Source organism: Elgaria multicarinata, chromosome 1, assembly GCF_023053635.1.
Source record: "Elgaria multicarinata webbii isolate HBS135686 ecotype San Diego chromosome 1, rElgMul1.1.pri, whole genome shotgun sequence".
Lineage (NCBI taxonomy): Eukaryota > Metazoa > Chordata > Lepidosauria > Squamata > Anguidae > Elgaria > Elgaria multicarinata.
Window position 1 is genome coordinate 66,887,132 of NC_086171.1, and position 18,899 is coordinate 66,906,030.

Consider the following 18,899-nt stretch of genomic DNA (forward strand, 5'->3'; position numbering starts at 1 on the left):
TGTACAGCTATCGTAGTGTTATTTCCTGCTTTTTATTCCACATTATGCAAAATACTGCAACAAATGTCATTGTGTTTCCTACAAGATATAAATGCACAAGAAGAAGGATATAGAGTTACCATGATGGCATTGTAATGATTTGACACAAGGTGTAGAACTGGCCTCAGAGCTGGCAAGCAGATTTGGCCACCTGGCCACAATAGCAAGGAACCCTCTTCAGAACTATGCTGGTACCAAAACTGCCACTGTTGTATTCTAGTTCACACCCTAGTTCACACTGCAGTAAAGAATATCGGCACTAGGTTAAATATAGAATTTGGAATTTGCTGAACAATGGAGAAGCTTCATATTCCATTGGCCCAGCTTCTTCCAGCTCCATGGTTCAATATTTCTTCACGTGTATTACACCAGGTAGGCCTGATGAAAAGGCTAGGAATCATCATGATTCATGCCACCTGGATTATACATGAAGAGCACCCAAAATCCCAATTACTATGAAGTAAAAATGAACGCCATCAGACGGGGCGGGGGATTTTCGCACTTCCTTACTGTCGCAATGGCCTCCTGCTGCTGTCCCACAATAGCAACTGTCTTTTTACATGGGGAGAGAAAGAAGCAGCAGCAACGACCACGTGGCCCATTCAGGAGCCGTTTATAACGCGCTACTTTTCCTGCGCATAGCAGGAAATGGCAGCACATTTCTTTTTTCTTTTTTTTTAAAGGCAGATTAAAAGCGGTCTGTTTTGCGATGGAAAAATGAGTAGAAGGAGCAGGAGGCAGACGTCGTCATCTATAGGACATGTGAACATCTGTAAGTGGGCAGTAGCGAGCGTGCGATTAAATGCTCGTCTGAAGATGCTCAATGTAGCTACAAGGAATACTCTCCATATGTACTTCCTTTTGGGGGCAATTTATCCAAGGACAGGCCTTTGAACCTTCCAGAAAACCATGCTCCCCTTGCATTGAAATATTTTCTCTAAGATTTCCACTACTGAAACCTAAAAAGGTGCCCCGATGACCACTCACAACTGTGTGTCACAGCTACTTCTTAATAACAAATTGTATTGTATGTCGCTAAATGTACTTTTCTGGCTAAACAACTGGGTTGTGTGGGTTTAAGTTTTGTGTGACTGTGTGTAATTAGTATGACCAATTATAAGTTGCCTTGAAGCTTATTCTATTAAAAATCTAAATAAATAAAATAAATAATAAAGCAATAGTAAGCAGAAGAACACTTGGATATAATTTCTTATTCCTGATAACATACCAGTCAGCTAATGATATGTAAATATAGTTATCCTAGACGTTTTTTGGTGGGGAACTCGCTGTAACAACTTCCAGAAATAGTAAAGAAATCACTATGATGTAATCCGTTAATCAATTAATGTGCCATCTTATGGTAACACCTTATCTACTTCATTTAATATAGTCTATCCTTATCTCCAGAATTAACTAAGTTACATCTTATTTTAATATGCTTTTAGGAGCACAAAACGCTTTTAGGAAAATATAAATAATAAGCTTTTCCATAAATCAAACTGTCTAAAACAAATGTCTATAAACAATGCTTCTCTTGTAATTATAGAATTTCAGGGCAATGTTAGAATTAGACACTGAAGAAGAGATGGATTATCTCTCTTCTTCTAGTCAATTAGATGTCCCATTTCTCAAATCCACAATTCTGCAAAGTGCAATGATCATGTTAAATATCAGCAGTTGATTATTGATGATAATCTACATTATATAACTATATATCCATATTTTTGTTTACAGGTAGAAGCCAAGGTTCACTATCAGCATTCATCTCTCATTCTCTTTGGCTGAGCTGTCTGGCAAGTACTGGGAGGAATGAATACAGACGGATCGCTTATCCCGAGCGTGAGATCAAAGAAACGGGTGGAGGTTGTCACACTGTAGTTCTTGGTGTAGGTTTCCTGTACTGGGTAACAGTCCTTGACTGTGTAAACTCCCACCCAGTTTTCCACTGAAATAAAGCACAAAGTACAGTATTATTGCTTTTGTGGGAAAGGCATAAATAATTTTCAAGTTTTTATTATATTGGCATTTTGATTTATCTGACCTCCTCAAACCCACTTACTCTGGAATAACTCCTATTGATTTCAATTAGATTATTTTGCAGTAAGGGATTTGAGGATTATGGTCCAAGAAATTATTGATACTTTATTTAAATTTAACTAGTTTTCCAGTTTAGCCAACGTCAATATAGCAATTTTTACATCCACCAAAGATGCCGATTTAAGATACTGATACATGCAACGGGATCCAAGTCTGAAATTCACATGATGGTTTCAATCCTATGCTCACATGTAGGAGCAAGCCCTGCTAGACATCTCTGAAATGCCCCAAAGTAGGGCATGAAACCAAGAGCCCTTCTTCTGTCCCCCAGCAACTGGAGTTAAGTGTCATACTGCCTCTGAACATTGTATCTCCATGCTGATAGCCATTAACAGGCCTATAATCTATAAATTTGTCTAATATCACTTTAAAGTCATCTAACTCAAAGGACATCACCACATCCTGTAGTCATAAATTCCATAAATAATTTTATAAGAACATAAGAAGAGCCATACTGGATAACACCAAAGGCCTATCTAGTCCAACATTCTGTTCCCACAGTAGCCAACCAGCTGCCTGTGGGATGCTCACTAGAAGGACATGAGGGCAAAAGCACCCTTACACTCATGTTCCCCAGTATCAGGTCTGCATAGGCATATTGCCTCTAATACTGGTAGTAATACACAGCCATCATAACTAGTAGCCATGATGTACTGCATGAAGAAGTACTTTCTTTTGAATGTCTGGAATCTTCTGCTAATTACGTTCATTGGGTAACCCCGAGTTCTAGTATTAACAGAAAGGGTAAGCGGAACTTCCTCTATCCTAGGCTGACCATATGAAAAGGAGGACAGGACTCCTGTATCTTTAACAGTTGCATAGAAAAGGGAATTTCAGCAGATGTCATTTTAATATATGGAGAACCTGGTGAAATCCTCTCTTCATCACAATAGTTAAAGGTGCAGGAGCTATACTAGAGTGACCAGATTTAAAAGAGGGCCAGGCACCTGCAGCTTTAACTGTTGTGATGAAGAGGGAATTTCACCAGGTTCTCCATATATACAAATGACACTGGCTGAAATTTCCTTTTCAATACTACTGTTAAAGATTCAGGAGCCCCGTCCTCCTTTCATATAGTCACCCTATCTATCCATACCAGTGATCTTGACAGATCGGAGTGCTGAGCTGAAAACAACAGGATGAAGTGAAAATTAAGAGGGATAAATACCAAGTTCTACACCTAGGAAAAAGAAACCAAATGCACAGTAACAAGATGGGGTGATACTTGGCTCAGCAATACTACAAGCAAAAAGGATCTTGGAATTTTTGTAGATCACAAGCTGAATATGAGCCAACAGTGCAAAAAAAGCAAATGCTATTTTGGGATGCATTAATTGAAGTATAGCTTCCAAATCATGTGAGGTACTGGTTCCCCTCTGTTTGTCACTGGTTAGGCCTCATCTTGAGTATTGTGTCCAGTTCTGGGCACCACACTTCAAGAAGGATGCAGACAAGCTGGAGCGTGTTCAGAGGAGAGCAACGAGGATGATCAGGGGTCTGGAAACAAAGCCCTATGAGGAGAGACTGAAAGAACTGGACATGTTTAGCCTGGAGAAGACTGAGGGGAGACATGATAGGAAAAACTTCCTGACAGAGCAGTATGACAATGGAAACAATTACCTAGAGAGGTCGTGGGCTCTCCCACACTAGAGGCCTTCAAGAGGCAGCTGGACAACCATCTGTCAGGTATGCTTTAAGGTGGATTCCTGCAATGAGCAGGGGGTTGGACTCAATGGGCTTATAGGCCCCTTCCAACTCTACTATTCTATGATTCTATGCCTAATCTTATTGATTGATTGATTGATTGCATTTCTGTATGCCCAATAGCTGGAGCTCTTTGGCTGGTTCACAAAAAATAATCTTATAAATCATCATGTCTCCACTTAGGCTGCAATCCTACACCTACTTCCTGGAAGTAAGCCCCACTGAACTCAATGGGATTTACTTTTGAGTAGAGATGTACAGAATTGTGTTGTATGTTGCCATATTTCCAAAACTAAATAAACCCCAAACTCTTCAAAAGACTGGAAGGGAAACCAGCGTTACACCTTCCGAGGGTGCCCAGGCACAGTAATGTTTCATTTTTTAAAAAATTAAGGTGTTGAACTACCCTGACAGAAATCAAGCAGAAAGCCCAAGGTATGTTTATAAATCCACATTAATTATTTTCTTGGGTAAAAGGGGAACAAAAAATAGTATTCCTTGTATATGTCTTTCAGTAATAACATTGGTAAAGTTCACGTGGGAGCAGAGTATTTGATTTTAATACAGAAATCCTAAAAAAAATAAAAAAATGAATGCATACATTTCCTGGCTGGTTTTCTGTCAGACCATTCTTGCACCATAATTTGGTCACCGGGTCCTCCAATGTAGTACTGATCTTCATAGGTTGAGTTGTCAGGAATATCATAAGGATCCCACGGCTCGCTCAAAGCAACCTTGGAACACAGCTTTGTGACTTGTTCAATCTGAAACATCACCGCGTCTTTATACAAGTATATATATTCAAAAAATCTGAAAAGGTTGGGCAAGAGCAGAGTTAATATCCACAAATAATTTGTTCATACAACACCAGATGAGGTACAGGACACATCTACCCCCACAGATATAAACTGTGTCAAGAGAACCCCGGGAGCTGCAGTTCTGTGAGGGGGGAGGGGGGTTCAAACAGAAGAGTCTCAGCACTGTCACCAAACTTCAATTCCCACAATTCGTGGGTGGATCCATGGTTATTAAACTGCTATAAAACTGCTATAAATGTGTATTGCAGTTACACCTTAGTGTGATCTGGGAGCTATAAGGCAGAACTTGGGCACAGCGGACCTGGGTTTTGTTTGGTTTTGCTAAATATTAGTCAACAGCCACGTCTCTTCGCCTCAATTTTTCCATCTGTGGATTGGATAAGCCAGGCATTGTGGTCAGAAAATTGCAAACTGGAGGCTCTGATGTAAATGTACATCCTCCAATACTTGGTTGGCAGGGCTATAGTAAATATAGGCACACATTTAAAAATCCAAGTTCTGGGCTTGTGGTAAACCACAGAGTGAATCTACATATTGTGCAGAATGAGATAGTAGACTGAGATGGACAGAATTCTAGACTCTATTTATATTGTCAGTATGTGTGTGTCACTTTTTCAAATATTCAGCCATGTAGAAAGTCTCCTGCATGTAGAAAACTAGAAAATCAGGGCGAGGACTACACTAAAACTTATACAGCCAACCCTGGTTTGGGGCATTGTTATGTTATAAGATCTAAGGCACAGGCCTGTAACACAAATTTGCATCTGCTTATGAAATCAAAGTGGCGAGAGGAGGTCAGTGCACACCTCTAATATATGTATAGGGAGAAGGGGAAAAACATATTGGCTACTTTCCTGCCTCTGTGCTTGGACTGACATGCAGTGATCCCTCCCTCTCTTTCTGCTTTATTTAAAGAACACATCTAACTTTTTCTTTGTCAGACTGAAGTTATCGCTGTTTCACTACTCAAGAACCATGGCCTAATCTACACTATATATGAAAGCGGTATATAAAAGGTAGGAGCCACACTACTGCTTTATAGTGGCATTGAAGTGCACTGACAATTGTTGGGGCCTATTGACACATGCCATATACCACTTTCATACCGCTTTCATAGCGCTATATCCTGCTTGTAGTAGATTAGGCCCATCTTGACCCAAGGAAACAAGAGCAAAGACAAAATAGTTGCACACCATCTTGTTCCAGCTGAGGTACTCCACCTCCCACAACTGCCACCACAGGGTATTCAAGGACTATCTCCCCCTGAGGGGAGGAGAAATCCGGCTTTTAAAAGTAACCGTAAACCCAGTTACTTTTTTAATTGTTTTATTGTATCATTTTTACTCATGCTTATGGTATGAATATTTGTACACATGTAAACCACTTTATAGCGTTCATCTGAAAAGCAGTCTATAACTAGCATAAATAAATAAAATTACCTATTAATAATACTTCATAGTAGATTTATAAGCAACTGGTGCCTAAACACACAGGCTTCCATTACTATTGCAGATTGGCTAAACATATCTTTCTGTTTTTAAAACAAAAACAACCCAAAATGGCTTGCTTTAATTATATTAAGGAAACAGGTGTGACTAAAAATCAAAGCTGACACATTTATTTTTCACCCAAGGACAAGCCCAAGAAATAATAGCAAGGAGGACAGGACCTGTAAATAATGTTGGTTTAAAAATATAGTCTGATGCTGTTAAAAACTTTCTGTTGCTCAGCAGAAGGTCACTGGACCTACTGGACATGTTTAGACAACCTCACGCAGATTTAAAAACATGCTTTTATAATTTCCTGGCTGACATGAATGCAAAAGCAAGTAAGGTAAGACCTTCCTGAAAATCTGACTCATATGTTGCACAGATGCCATTTTAGACTTCAGTTGTGGGGGGTGGGGAGAATACAAAGATATTTCAATAGGGTGAGCACAATGAAAGACAGATTTGAAGACTTGCCCTTGGAATATTCAATTGAAAAAAATCCCAAACCAGTCTTGTAACATGCCACACAAGAAGCACAATACATCTTGCACTTCAATGCCCCTCCCGTTATCTCTGCTTCTAATGCACCCTTCATAGTCATCCAGCTGCTTGCTTCAACCACAGAAGGACCATCTTGTAAGATTCCAGAGAAAGCGATTGAAACACAGTTGCTAGGAAATCATAGCATACAATGCCCAAGTGCCTTCAAGGCAACCTAAGGAGAAAGGTAAATGAAAAGTTGGGGAATTAAGAAACTAATAGAGTGGAAGAAATTGGGGTGTAGAATTAACTACAAGAGCGAGAGAGACTTCTGCTGTCTAGTCCTACCCAAACTGGTACAATTAAACATTAGATCGAAAGAAGTGGAGCCCGGCAACAAGATGTTGCACTGTGGCCTTAGCTAGACCTAAGGTTTATCCCGGGATCATCCTGGGGTCATCCCTGCCTGCTCCCGGGATCCCCTGTGTGTCATTTAGATGCACATGGATGACCCCGGGACGATCCCAGGATAAACCTTAGGTCTAGCTAAGGCCTGCGTGGAATGCTTCTGTTCGGGATTTCAGCCACCCTATTCCATTCCCCTCCCTGATGGTTCTCCTTTCCCACAACAGTGAGTTAGCATTCTGAGTACTGAGCATGTACAGTCTTTTTTGGCCTGTTTCTGTTTCCCCGCCCCCTCCATTTGGGCATATTTTATGGACTGAGATATACACACATGCCCATCCCAGCTACACTGAAATCATGGATTTCTCTACTGATGTTTATGGGCAGCTCTGTTTTCTGGAGACACTTTAAAATAATTCTCAGTGTAAACCAGGAAATTACCTATTTGGACAATGAGAGGGTTCTTTCTACACTTTTTATATCTATGAGTGAAATCCAGTGAAGCAATTCTAATGGAACTACTTTTTTTTTATTAGACTACTAAATAAAAACAAACAAATATAACAATTTAACATACCATACACAGAAAAAAAAATCAAATACATAACAGATTACTTAAATATATAAATGTTAACATATAATACTTTATCCATAACATAATCCAACATAATCCAACATGTGCTCCCCCTTCCATTCGGGATCATTCCTGTTTCCAAAATCTTAACGCCTCTTCTGATGGTGGTTTCCCACTATGGAACTACTTCTGTCAGCAAAACCAGGAGGGGGAAATTCCATCTTCTCATGCAGTTTTCTGTACACCCTTCAAAATCTGCTCCAAAGGGTTTGGGGATCCCCCCCCCCACTTGAGCAGATTTACAGAGGGGCATGAGGACTTTAGGGACAAGGAAAAGAACAAATTCCCATCACATGAGCTGATTTCTGCTTGCACAACGTTCAATTCTCTCACATGCATCTCTTTCTCCCTTTTCCATTTCAAGCCACTCCATGTCATTCCCACCACTATTTATTTATTTATTACATTTCTATACCGCCCAATAGCCGGAGCTCTCTGGGCGGTTCACAAAAATTAAAAACTATCTCAGTCAGACAACATTCTGTGCCATTGGGTCCCTACTGGGTTGTTTTAGAGGTTTTCTCCTGCCTTGGGGTTTGTTTTTATTAAGATTTTCTTAGCATCTGGAAACCTCAGGCTTATCCCAAGTTGTACCATTGTGGTGACAGTCCCCAGCCACAGGAAGACTTGAATTAGAAAGACAAGAAGTACTGCAGCCCCTGTAACAAAACCGTTGCAGTGCAGAGTGCTTCTGTTCAGGTTTCCAGCCACTCCCTTCCATCCCCCCGCCCTCTAACCCTGTTCTCCCTTTTTTTCCCTCCAATAGTCAGACAATGTGATTGTTCTGCCTACCTTTTTTGTGTGTCTCTAGCTGTGTCTTCCTCTGCCCCCTTCGGCACCCAACCCATTCCATTCCCCTCTCACCCTCTTTTTATCCTCTTGCCCCCGCAGCAACTCCACTCCATTGCCCACCCAGTTGTCAGGTATTCTTTTCTCTCAGTCTTCCAACATTTCATGCCATGAAGCTACACTGGGCAGCTTTTGCGGGGACTCCCTCCCCTCCCCTCCACTCCCCTGTTCCCCCCCTTTTTGTATACCTGAAAATTTCAGGGTTTCTCCAAGTCTGCTGCTACTTCCCCCCTGAGCATGTGCAGTGCAGTTTTGCTACATTCATATGACCACAGGAAGACTCAAGTGGGAAAAAGAAGGAATTACGATTGAAGCATGTAACTTTAGGAATAATATTTGGGGTGAGTAAAGATTTTTAGTGGCTTTCCAGTGACTTTCATCCAGTGACATTTAATAGTTCCACTTTTTAACAATTGTGTATTTTCTCATCCTTATGCACCTGACAATACACTTTCTATCAGTTTCACAGTTCTGAATTGTGTACACTCTTCTGATGAAAACTGGTATTCTTCTGCCTTTATATTCTTCTGACATTTCTTTTCAACAGAGACCGTAGGAAACTACTACATTTTTATATCGTTCATTTGAATGCATTGTTCCAAGAACCTGGCGCCTTCTACATCCTCAAACCAGATTCAGTTTCAGGCACATTCCTTTAATCACCCATATTTCCCACTTAAATCAAAACACTGCAAGCAACCTTTCAGCATCTAACTTTAGGTCTGCCAACACCTGCTACTATTTACTGCCTCCATTCTATGACCCTTTCTGGGGCGGAGGGGGGGGAGTTCAAAAGTCTATATTTATTTTATTATCTCTCCAAATATAACTACAAGGCCAAGACTATTTACTATTAGCCATTAAATCAATCTCCAGAAGATGCAAATCACAGTTCCAGTAGCTCTAATCAACTAATTCAATACATTTGGGCTTAGGTTCTTATTAACTTAGAAATTCAAGAGATTAGCTAAAAAAGACTAGCTCAATCAATCTGAAAAAATCATGGATGGTGCAGATCCCAATACAAACCTTGTCATGAGTGTAGATGCTGATTCCCATCTGGAAGCTTTTTTTAGAGCGTCATCAAACAAGGAGAAATCGTGTTTCCCTACCGTTGCTTTTCTGTCCCACGGTAGGGATGAGCAGCTTCCTCTTTCTTCAAATGGGGAAGAAAGAGGAAGCGAGCAGTGACCATGTGGCCCATTTAGTGGGCGTTTTTATCATGCTGCGTTTTCTGCACACAGCAGGAAATCGTGGCAAGTTTCGCTTTGATCAAAAAAATCAGATTTACTGGGAAAAAGAGCAGAAGGAGCGGGAGATGCATGGGAGGTGGTTGTCATTGTCAAAAGGACATCTGTAAGTGGCCAGTAACAAGCATGCTATAAAATGCTCAACTGATGACACTCTTAGAAAGAACAGTGTAGTTTCCCCCCTACCATCAGAACTTCTGGTGATACCTGCTTGTACTGCAGCATGTAGAGAGAGAGGGGGGGGGTTGTTTTTAATTTCCACTTGTTACATGGAGTCACATGAGTACGCATGTGCCAAATAAACCCAGAGAAAAAAGGATCTTTTGTAGAGGTGTGGCATGCAGACAGCAGATGATGCACTGTAGCCCAACAAAATGGGAAAATTAACTCACTCCCAAATATTTCAACGAAATAACATAACTTCATTTTCCCACAAGTATCTACAGAACAAGGCAGGTTAGATTAGTATACCAACCCCCTAGAACCAGATCAGCAGGCTATTTCCACCAGCAGAAGAGAGAGAGAGAGAGAGAGAGAGAGAGAGAGAGAGATGGAGATGGGGAATTAAGAGTTCGCCAAATATGGAGCAGGGACAGCGCTAGGGAAATGGTGAGGCAGGACTTGGGAGGCTATTCACAATAGGGCCCTGCCACGACACAGGCTCTGAACACCAGACCCGGCTGCGGCTTCTCCCTGCTCAAGCCAAGCACCACCGCTTGATACGCCTGAGGCAAGGGATAAAAACCACCTTCCTCCAAACTATGTGGAGAAAGGGGTTTAAAATGGAGAAGGATTTTAATATATATAATAATGCGCTGTGAGTTATATCTGCTGAGGTGAATGATTGTCAAAGTGGGTGTTAAATGTGTAAACTTCAAATGATAAATGCCAAACAGACACGAGGGATTTTTGTGGTAGTTTAAAAACAAAACAATCAAAATTTATTTTTAAAAGTTCACAAGCTTTGTTTCAACTAACAACATTTAAAAACCTTTTTGAAACCTTTCATACAATCCTGTCACTCCTTCACATACGCGCTTTCCTTTTTCTCACACACTCTTGAACTTTCTTTATTCTCAGTATTGATTGATATACATCCACTACGTGCACACTACACTCTAAAGACACCACTCACTACACTGACCCTCAAATTTCCCAGAACTTAAGTACCATAAACACAGAGAGCACTACAGACTCTAAGAGTACCTAACAAGTCTCCCTGAAAAGCCTTTTTTGAAAAGAACTCTCCATCCCCTCAGTCATTGCTTTATATATATCACTCCTCCCCCCTCCCAAGACATTCTAACTCCGCCCACTCAGGCCAACATTCTAAAAACCACAGACTTACAAACTGCAGACATACATTTGGAATTGACTTGTGGGGTGTAACGCCACAGGGGTTCCTTGAGTTTTGATGGCACAGGGTGAGCCATGCAAGGGGAAGAATGAATAGACATAGAGCCATTTCAGGAGAAAAGGGAAGAAATGGACTCAAAACAAATATATTTATGTTCCTTCAAGATAATGGGCACTCAAAGGGCCTCATCTCCTCATTGGTCACAGATGCTTGGAAACTCACATTTTTTCTACAGGTTTTTGGTCATGGATTCAAAATATGTTCATCATCCCAGCTGTATAGCTAGCTTGGTGCATCAAATTGTCCAGAAACATCCAAAAGATTTATGGTTCAGTGCTTCAGTCAAAGGCAATAATGGGGTGGCTATGCCAGTTTTAGGGACCGTGGAGCCAAACCCAAAACAGTTGCAAAAATATACTTTGAAGTAGATAGCCTAAAAGCAGGGGCAGTTATTGGCTTCAAATAAAAGGAAAATGACTATGGGCAGACTCAGGATGGGATAGGTGATCAATAGTTTAACACTGGGGGAATAAAAAAGATGGTCAAGGAAGTTCCTGGCTCTTTGACTTGAATGAAAGAGAGCTCAGGATTTCAAACTCATGCTTCCAAGCAACATTTAGATAAGAGATATACAGAACAACGAGCCCCATAACAGGGGTTCAGCTAGTGCTTTAACCTGCTGATCCATCTTGGGGTGAGGACATTTCAGGATTTGACCATGTTTCCCTCTAAGGCTTTAGACTGACCAATTTAAAGGTACCTTGCGAACTGTCTGGCTAGGATGGCAACTTGGTAGACAGAAAGACATTTATATTGATTTCCAAGCTTTGCATACTGCAGCAGGGCAACTCCTTTCATTCAGTTAAGTGGAGGAATACAAGTTAATGAACTACAAATTACACAGAAGTCAGGCAGCTAGCATTTTTTCTGTTGTTTGTTGTTGTTGTTGTTGTGCCTAGCTGTCATGAGATGCTGGCCACTGGAAGAAGGTGGCTCTGGTTTCGGTGGGGCTGTGAATTCGTTCTGGGTTTCAGTCACAGCTAGCTAAAACTCTAAAGAAGCTGTCCAAGGTGCTGAATCTAGTTGGGGCTAGGGTTCAGCAGCTTGAAACGTTCCTTTAAAGTTCTGGCTGGTTCTGACTGAAACCCAGAATAGATTCACAGCCCCACTGACATCAGAGCCATCAGCTTCCACTGATGCCTGCCTATCCAGTCTTGCCCAGAACAAAATAAATATCAGACAAGTGCTAGGGTGATGCCAACAAAATACAAAACACCAACTACACTTATACAAAAAAGCCATCACAGCTGAGCTTCTCAGTAGCAAGTTGTTTCTGGGCTGTACCACTTCAAGCTGCAGGTGGATAGTCATCAGTCAGGTATGCTTTAATGTGGATTTCTACACTCAGTGGCTTTATAGTAGGCCCCTTCCAACTCAACTATTGTATGATTCTATGACAGCAAGCACAACTTTTTGCACAAAAAAAGTATGCAAGGTAAAATGCAAAACTGAACCCTTCTCCCTGACATACTAGTTTTCTATGTGCAGGGATAAGTGTGTTTGTTTGAATGGGGCAGCACACAAACGTACAACTGTTTGAAGTGATAAACACTATGACTCTGCTGATTGCATAAACTTGCCCTGAGATCTCAAGAAGAATATGTTTTTTCCAAGTACTAAATACTTTTAGAAACTGCTCTGTTCCCTAAATTCTGCACCAGTGTGGATGCTAGTTTTCCATATCCTATTCTTTCAAACTCCCTGCCACAAACCAATTCCCCAGGGTTGCGTTGTTTTGTCTTGAGTTTCTACCAAATGATGTGCCAAGCCGCTTTTTCTGATGTTTGAGAAAGTTATGCCAGATAGTTGGCAGATCTGTCTTCCATTAAACTGTGTAGAGAGTTCAACATATGCTTGAGTGCTTCGCTGGATAGTGGCCAGAATGACTCAACATCTTGCAAGTTCAAAGTTTCCCAGAATTTTCTTGTATAATGTTAAATAATGCTTTGTGCAAATTTTATTTTGCTCCAACCCCTTCCAAAACTGAAGGTAAGTTTTTTTTAAAAAAATAACAATCTACCTTCGTGTCAATCTGTTTGCAGAGGTCAAGAACAAAGGCTATAGTACAGGGGTAGGCAATCTTTTGGGGGCCATGGGCCCATTTGGCAATTTGACCAACTGTCCTGGGCGCCGCTGTCCTGGGTGAACTGCAGATGAAACCATTGGCCTGCAGCCACCTGCCATCTTCATTTCTCAAGAACGTCTCTGAGCCCCTCGTGTGGCCCACAGGCATTCATGGGGAAAGAAGATGGAGCAGCTAGAGGCCCAGCTTTGTTTGAAGCAATCCCAGCTGTCAATAAGTTTGTTATTTTAAAAGAAAACCATAAGGATAAAAACTGGGAGGGGTAGGGCAACTTGGTGGACACCAAAAATAGTGTTTGAAGGTACACCACATTGCATGCCCATAATATAGCGACACAGTTACACTGTTACCCTTGGCTTTATGTCAACCATATTTTTGATTTTTTTACATTGCTATTCCTTTTGTTTAACTAACCTTTGGCAGCTCAGGAACCTCTAAAGCAGCCATAGGGAACTTCTGGCCCGTAAGGCTGTTCTTGTATTGAATATTTTATTTATTTATTTTATTATTGTATTTATATTCTACCTTTTTCTCTCCAAGGAACCCAAGGTGGTGTACATAATCCTCCTCATCCTCATCTCCATTTTATCCTCACAACAACAACCCTGTGAGGTGGGTTGGGCTGAGAGTATGTGACTGGCTCAAAGTCACCCAGTGGGTTTTCATGGCTGAGTGGGGACTAGAACCCCGGATCTCCCGACTCCCAGTCCAACACTTTAGCTACTACACCACACTGGCTCCCTTCCTGAAGCACTCCAGAGAAAAGCGAGTGCAAAGATGGCTTCCCCGATATTTCTGTGTATGAGTGTATAGATGCAGATGGGTGTAGCTATGTATACGTGTAACTGGGTGCAAGTGTGGGAAGGAGTCGGGGGGGTTCTGGCCTTGCTCACTGCTGGCATGCAGCCCCCAACATCCCTCTCTAATGCAAATGTGGCTCTCAGAAACAAATAATTCCCCCCCTGCTCTATCAAACTTAAAATAAAACAAAAACAAAAATATTAAATTTACATTTCAAGTGGTGAACCTGTGGTTGACATGAGTCGAAAAGAGTCAACACCCATGCCAAGATCAGACGCTCTTGACTCACCTCTTTTTTCATCCTTTGGTCATGCAAACAATAGCACATCATCGTTGGTAAGCAGCGATGGATGGTGTTCACACTTCGACAGAAAATTATACTGGCCTGTGAGTAACTCAAGCCAGTCAGCAAGGGTAAGCAGTTGGAATTCATTGGGACTGTTATCTCTGGAGAATTAATGTAAGACAACAACCTCTAAACCCTGGTTGGGCAAACAGTATTTCAACTGCAGTCCTGAAGTTCTTGTGATTTTCTATGAACTGTAACTAAACCATCAAAATGGCTATTTTAAAATAGACTGGATTATGGATTGAAAGCAACGGGACTTAAGTTGGTCATCATTTAATGGAGCCAAAATCATTTTCACTTTCAATATCTTTAAACCTGGTGTGGCATGTCATATGTTGTTGGAGAACAACTCTCATAATCCCTGACCATTGAGCCTGCTAGCTGGGGTTGATGGGAGTTGGAGTTCAACAACCTCTGAAGGGCCATAGGTTCCCCACCTCAAACAAGTAGCTTAAGAGAAGAGGCTCACATGCTGTTTATTTTGGAAGGTATCATCAGCTCTCCAGACAAATGCAGTCATATTTGAACTCTACCATATGGTGCTTCCTATCAGTTCAGAAGAAGAGTTGACACAAGTATGCAGGCCTTTTCTAGCAGTGTGCAGGAGAACTCGTCTAATCATAGCTTTGGCTCTTTCTGCCTACTTACCAGCACATCTCAAATCGCAACGTAATTTATATCTGTCCCTATAAACGCTGTAGAAACCCTAACATATTACAGCAACAATTGTAGATGAAATGTAATACTTAAATTATTTGGACAGCAGTCATGAGACCAAAAACTGGTATCTATTTTCTTATTTTCTCTCTATAGAAAAGGAAGTGTTTGTCTGTGTGTCATCAATAGACTCAAAAACTGTACATCTGATTGTTAAAGAAACTGTCAAGATTTGTTTGACCTCTATCTGTACTGGGACAGTTTTAGGCATAGTGAAAATTTCATCACCCATCTTGAAACAAAATGGCGGCCAATCAAATTTTTAAAGATGTACTGCTTCAGTGTAATAGTTTGTATGTCCTCCAAGACCATGAAACCTAGACACCTGAAACTTGCCATGTAGACTAAGGGGCCTTAAGGGTGTACACCTCAGGATTATTGATTTCTAATAATGCATTACTTATAATTAATTTAAACATGTCTGTGAGGTTGGACTCATCCTCTGAGCCCTGATCTGTATGTACTCAGAAAGGCACCATCCACACCCACAAGTGGGAGGTATCAGCAGGCTGTCTGGAATGGAGGTGAAAGGAGTCTTGAGGTTTTACAGAAGTAAAAAATATATAGACAAAACTGGTGTGTGTGGTGGTGGTGGTAGTGGTGGTATCGAGAAACCGACCACTGAGGGCTGAGCATACTCAGTGAGCACAGAATGCTATCTCTCACACACGAAGACATGGGCCCTTTCTACACCTAAGGATTATCCCAGGAAAATGGAGGTATCATGCCTGCCTGCTCCTGGGATCCCCTGTGTGTACAGGGATGATCCCTGTAAAAAAGGCAGGTGTAGAAATGGCCATGGAATGGAGTATCCTGGAAGTGGGCTGGGTGGGAATCCTTAATAACATTCCACCCTGCAACATTTTGCTGCAGGTCCCACTTGTCATACAGTATTTCTCTTCCTTCAACGCCTGAGCCTTGCCACTGGAAGCACTACTTGGAGATAGGCCCAGACTAAGCCCTAGTCGCTATGCAGCCCTTGATTTGGACGCCTTTACCAGCAGAGCCGAACAACACCCTTCTCTAGGAGATTCAAAGAGGCCCCGAGGAAGGGCGCGGCCGCTTCGCTCGGCCAGTGATGTCAGTAAGGTGTTTTACGGACAGCCCCGTTCACAAGGCGAGGGGAGGACAGAGCCGATACAACCGCCCCCCCCCCGCACGAAACCACGAGAGGCAGCCGTGATTGGCCGCGAGATCATCCCCCCACCCCACGAAAGGCGTGGCTGAATGGGAAGAGACCCGACTCCGGCTGTCGCAGGCATTTTTCACGCGCCTCCAACCCTCGCGTCACCGACGCCCGAGAGCGCGCAGGCGAAGTGGGTGGGCGGGGGGACAGAGGGGGCACCTACTTCTTGCACGGGATGAGCCCCTTCCTCTCCTCCAGTATCCGCAGGCGCTGGTTGGAGCCGTCGTAAGTCACGGCCGCCCGGGTGTTCCTACCGGTGCTGTGGTCGTACACCACCGTGCGCCCCTCCCACTGCAGCGGGGCCTGGCAGGGGGCGGCCGGCTGCGCGCTGGCCGGCTGCGGTGGGCTCCAGCAAGTCAGGCACAAGAAGGCGCCGCTGAGCAGCAGCGCGAGCGGCGGGCGCTGGGTTGGAGAGCCGCGGGCGACGCCGTTGGCCATGCCCTCGCCTCCGCCCGAACGGCTGCGGCCGCTCGGAGCTCGGGGCCGCGCCCTGCCAAGCGGCAGATCACAATGAGCGGGAAAGCCGCCTCGCGGGGTCGCTCTCTGAGCCCCTTCCTCCTGTCGGCGGGGCTGCTGGTCTCTGGCCGCAGGCAGGGCGGAGAACGGCCGGCAGCAGGTTTTGCACGGCTGCAGAGAGGGAGCGAGACGCGCTCTGGTGCTGCCGAGCCGTGACGGGCGGCCGCGGCCGAACTGCAGAGGGAGCCCGTGGCGTCTAAAATGGGCATCGAGCATTTACCCAACAAGCTCTCGGCTTCCTCTGCGCAGGGCAAAGAGAGATGTTAGATGAGACCCATTCCATTTCCTTTCTCTGATCAGGATGGCAGCCAAACGTTTCTGCGTGTCTATTAATTGCCGTTCTGGATGGCGGCGTAACGTAAGAATGCCTCGAAGGTGCCAGTACTATAGGGAAGAAGCATCATATAGATCGCCCTGCTGGTCCATGAGAAAAAGAATCCCAAAAAACCACAGTTGAGGCATCCCCTTCTTAGGACGAACTCCCAAATGGTGGGATTTTGGTTGGTTCTAATAAAGGTATTGCCTAGCTGTGGATGTGATTTGTGTGGATAGGAGCTCATTGTTACCAGCTAAACGAACACATATTTAATACGTAATATTAGGCACATTGAAATGCCTTCTTCTCATACGGTATTTTGTATTTGGTTTGGTGTTTTTAGTGCTTAACTAAAATGTGAATTAGAAAATCCAAACTATCACAGAAGCCTGGATCCAGACTTCGTCGTACTTAGAGCAGATCCACCAAGCTAAAGTTAGACATGACTAATGTCCCATTGACCCTGGTCAGATGACACACTAAGCCACAGTGCTTAAGCATTTTGAGCTAAACATTATGGCTTAATGTGTTGTGTAAACTATTGCTAACCATGGTGGGTGTATAACCATGGTTTAAACACGCTCACCAACTATTTACTGCAAAAGGGTTAGCAACCTAACCATGGCTTAGCATGTTGTCTGAACACCCATTGATTTCAGTGGGTCTATTATAAATATCACTAAGTCTCGATTCAACCCATAATCTGGAAATCTTATGTTACAGAATCAAAACAAAACTATTGGAATTGGTTGCTCACCCACCTATATAAACTTGGGATCCTAGTTATTCTTGCTACCTGTGAAGCTAAAATAACACCCTGATCCTAGACAAATTTTCTTGGAATTAATCTCCAAGGAGGTTTTCATAAATAGGTTGGATCCAGACTTAATTTACCTGAATTTAGCTCCCACTAAAATCAAAGGGACTTAATTCATTACGAATGTGTTCCATTAATTTTAGTGGGACCTAAGTTTGGCTAACTTTGTCTAGATCCAATCCAGTATGTTTACGGTTGGGATCGCAATTTAGTCTACCACTCCTACGTGTATAACTACTATTAGAGTACTCTTCCTTCCACCAACAGAATTACTCTTGGAAAGTACAAATTATTATTATTATTATTATTATTATTATTATTATTATTATTATTATTATTTATATAGCACCATCAATGTACATGGTGCTGTACAGATAACACAGTAAAGAATAATAGCACCTTGTCAAACCCATTTACTTGGAAATGAGCTTATTCCCCTGAGTCCAAAGCTGCACTCCTATATCCACTTTCCTGGGAGTAAGCCCCATTGAACTCAATGGGACATACTTTTGAGTAGATCTGCATAGGATCGCAGTAGTAATTGCAAATGCATGTAGGATCTGAGTACTGTTCTAGTAAACAAATATATGTGTGCCTTCTTGATATATTTCATCATCTACAATGGACACATTTAGCAGATATAATGATATGTGCCTTCAAATAGATCTCCTTTCACTATGCAGCTGCATCACTATAGGTATAAAATCAACATTATTTCCAGAGAGAAAATAAAATAGTTGGTTGCTTAAAGTAGCCATGTTTCCTTCTTTTCCATTTTGGACCTCTATTTCTTGGTAATAGTGCAGTTATAGGGACTGATTTTGCCAAACACGGCTCCTGTCTGAATTATGCCAAACCTGTTGATGTATGGTGCCATCTTGGAACTTTGAGTGCTTTCTCTGCTGACACAGAGAGCTTTTCAGAGACTTTC

At 42.4% G+C, this 18,899-nt stretch overlaps 1 protein-coding gene across 1 annotated transcript; it reads right to left on the bottom strand.

Moving 5' to 3' along the window:
- Window positions 1–1,035: 1,035 nt before the first annotated feature.
- On the bottom strand, window positions 1,036–16,802 carry EPDR1 (ependymin related 1). Its single transcript, XM_063116068.1, has 3 exons — window positions 16,483–16,802; window positions 4,442–4,650; window positions 1,036–1,984 (listed from the first exon to the last, which is right to left on the bottom strand). Exons 1-3 carry the CDS (start codon window positions 16,755–16,757, stop codon window positions 1,794–1,796), a joined length of 675 nt encoding a protein of 224 aa, XP_062972138.1. The 5' UTR covers window positions 16,758–16,802; the 3' UTR covers window positions 1,036–1,793.
- Between the last annotated feature and the right edge of the window lie 2,097 nt (window positions 16,803–18,899).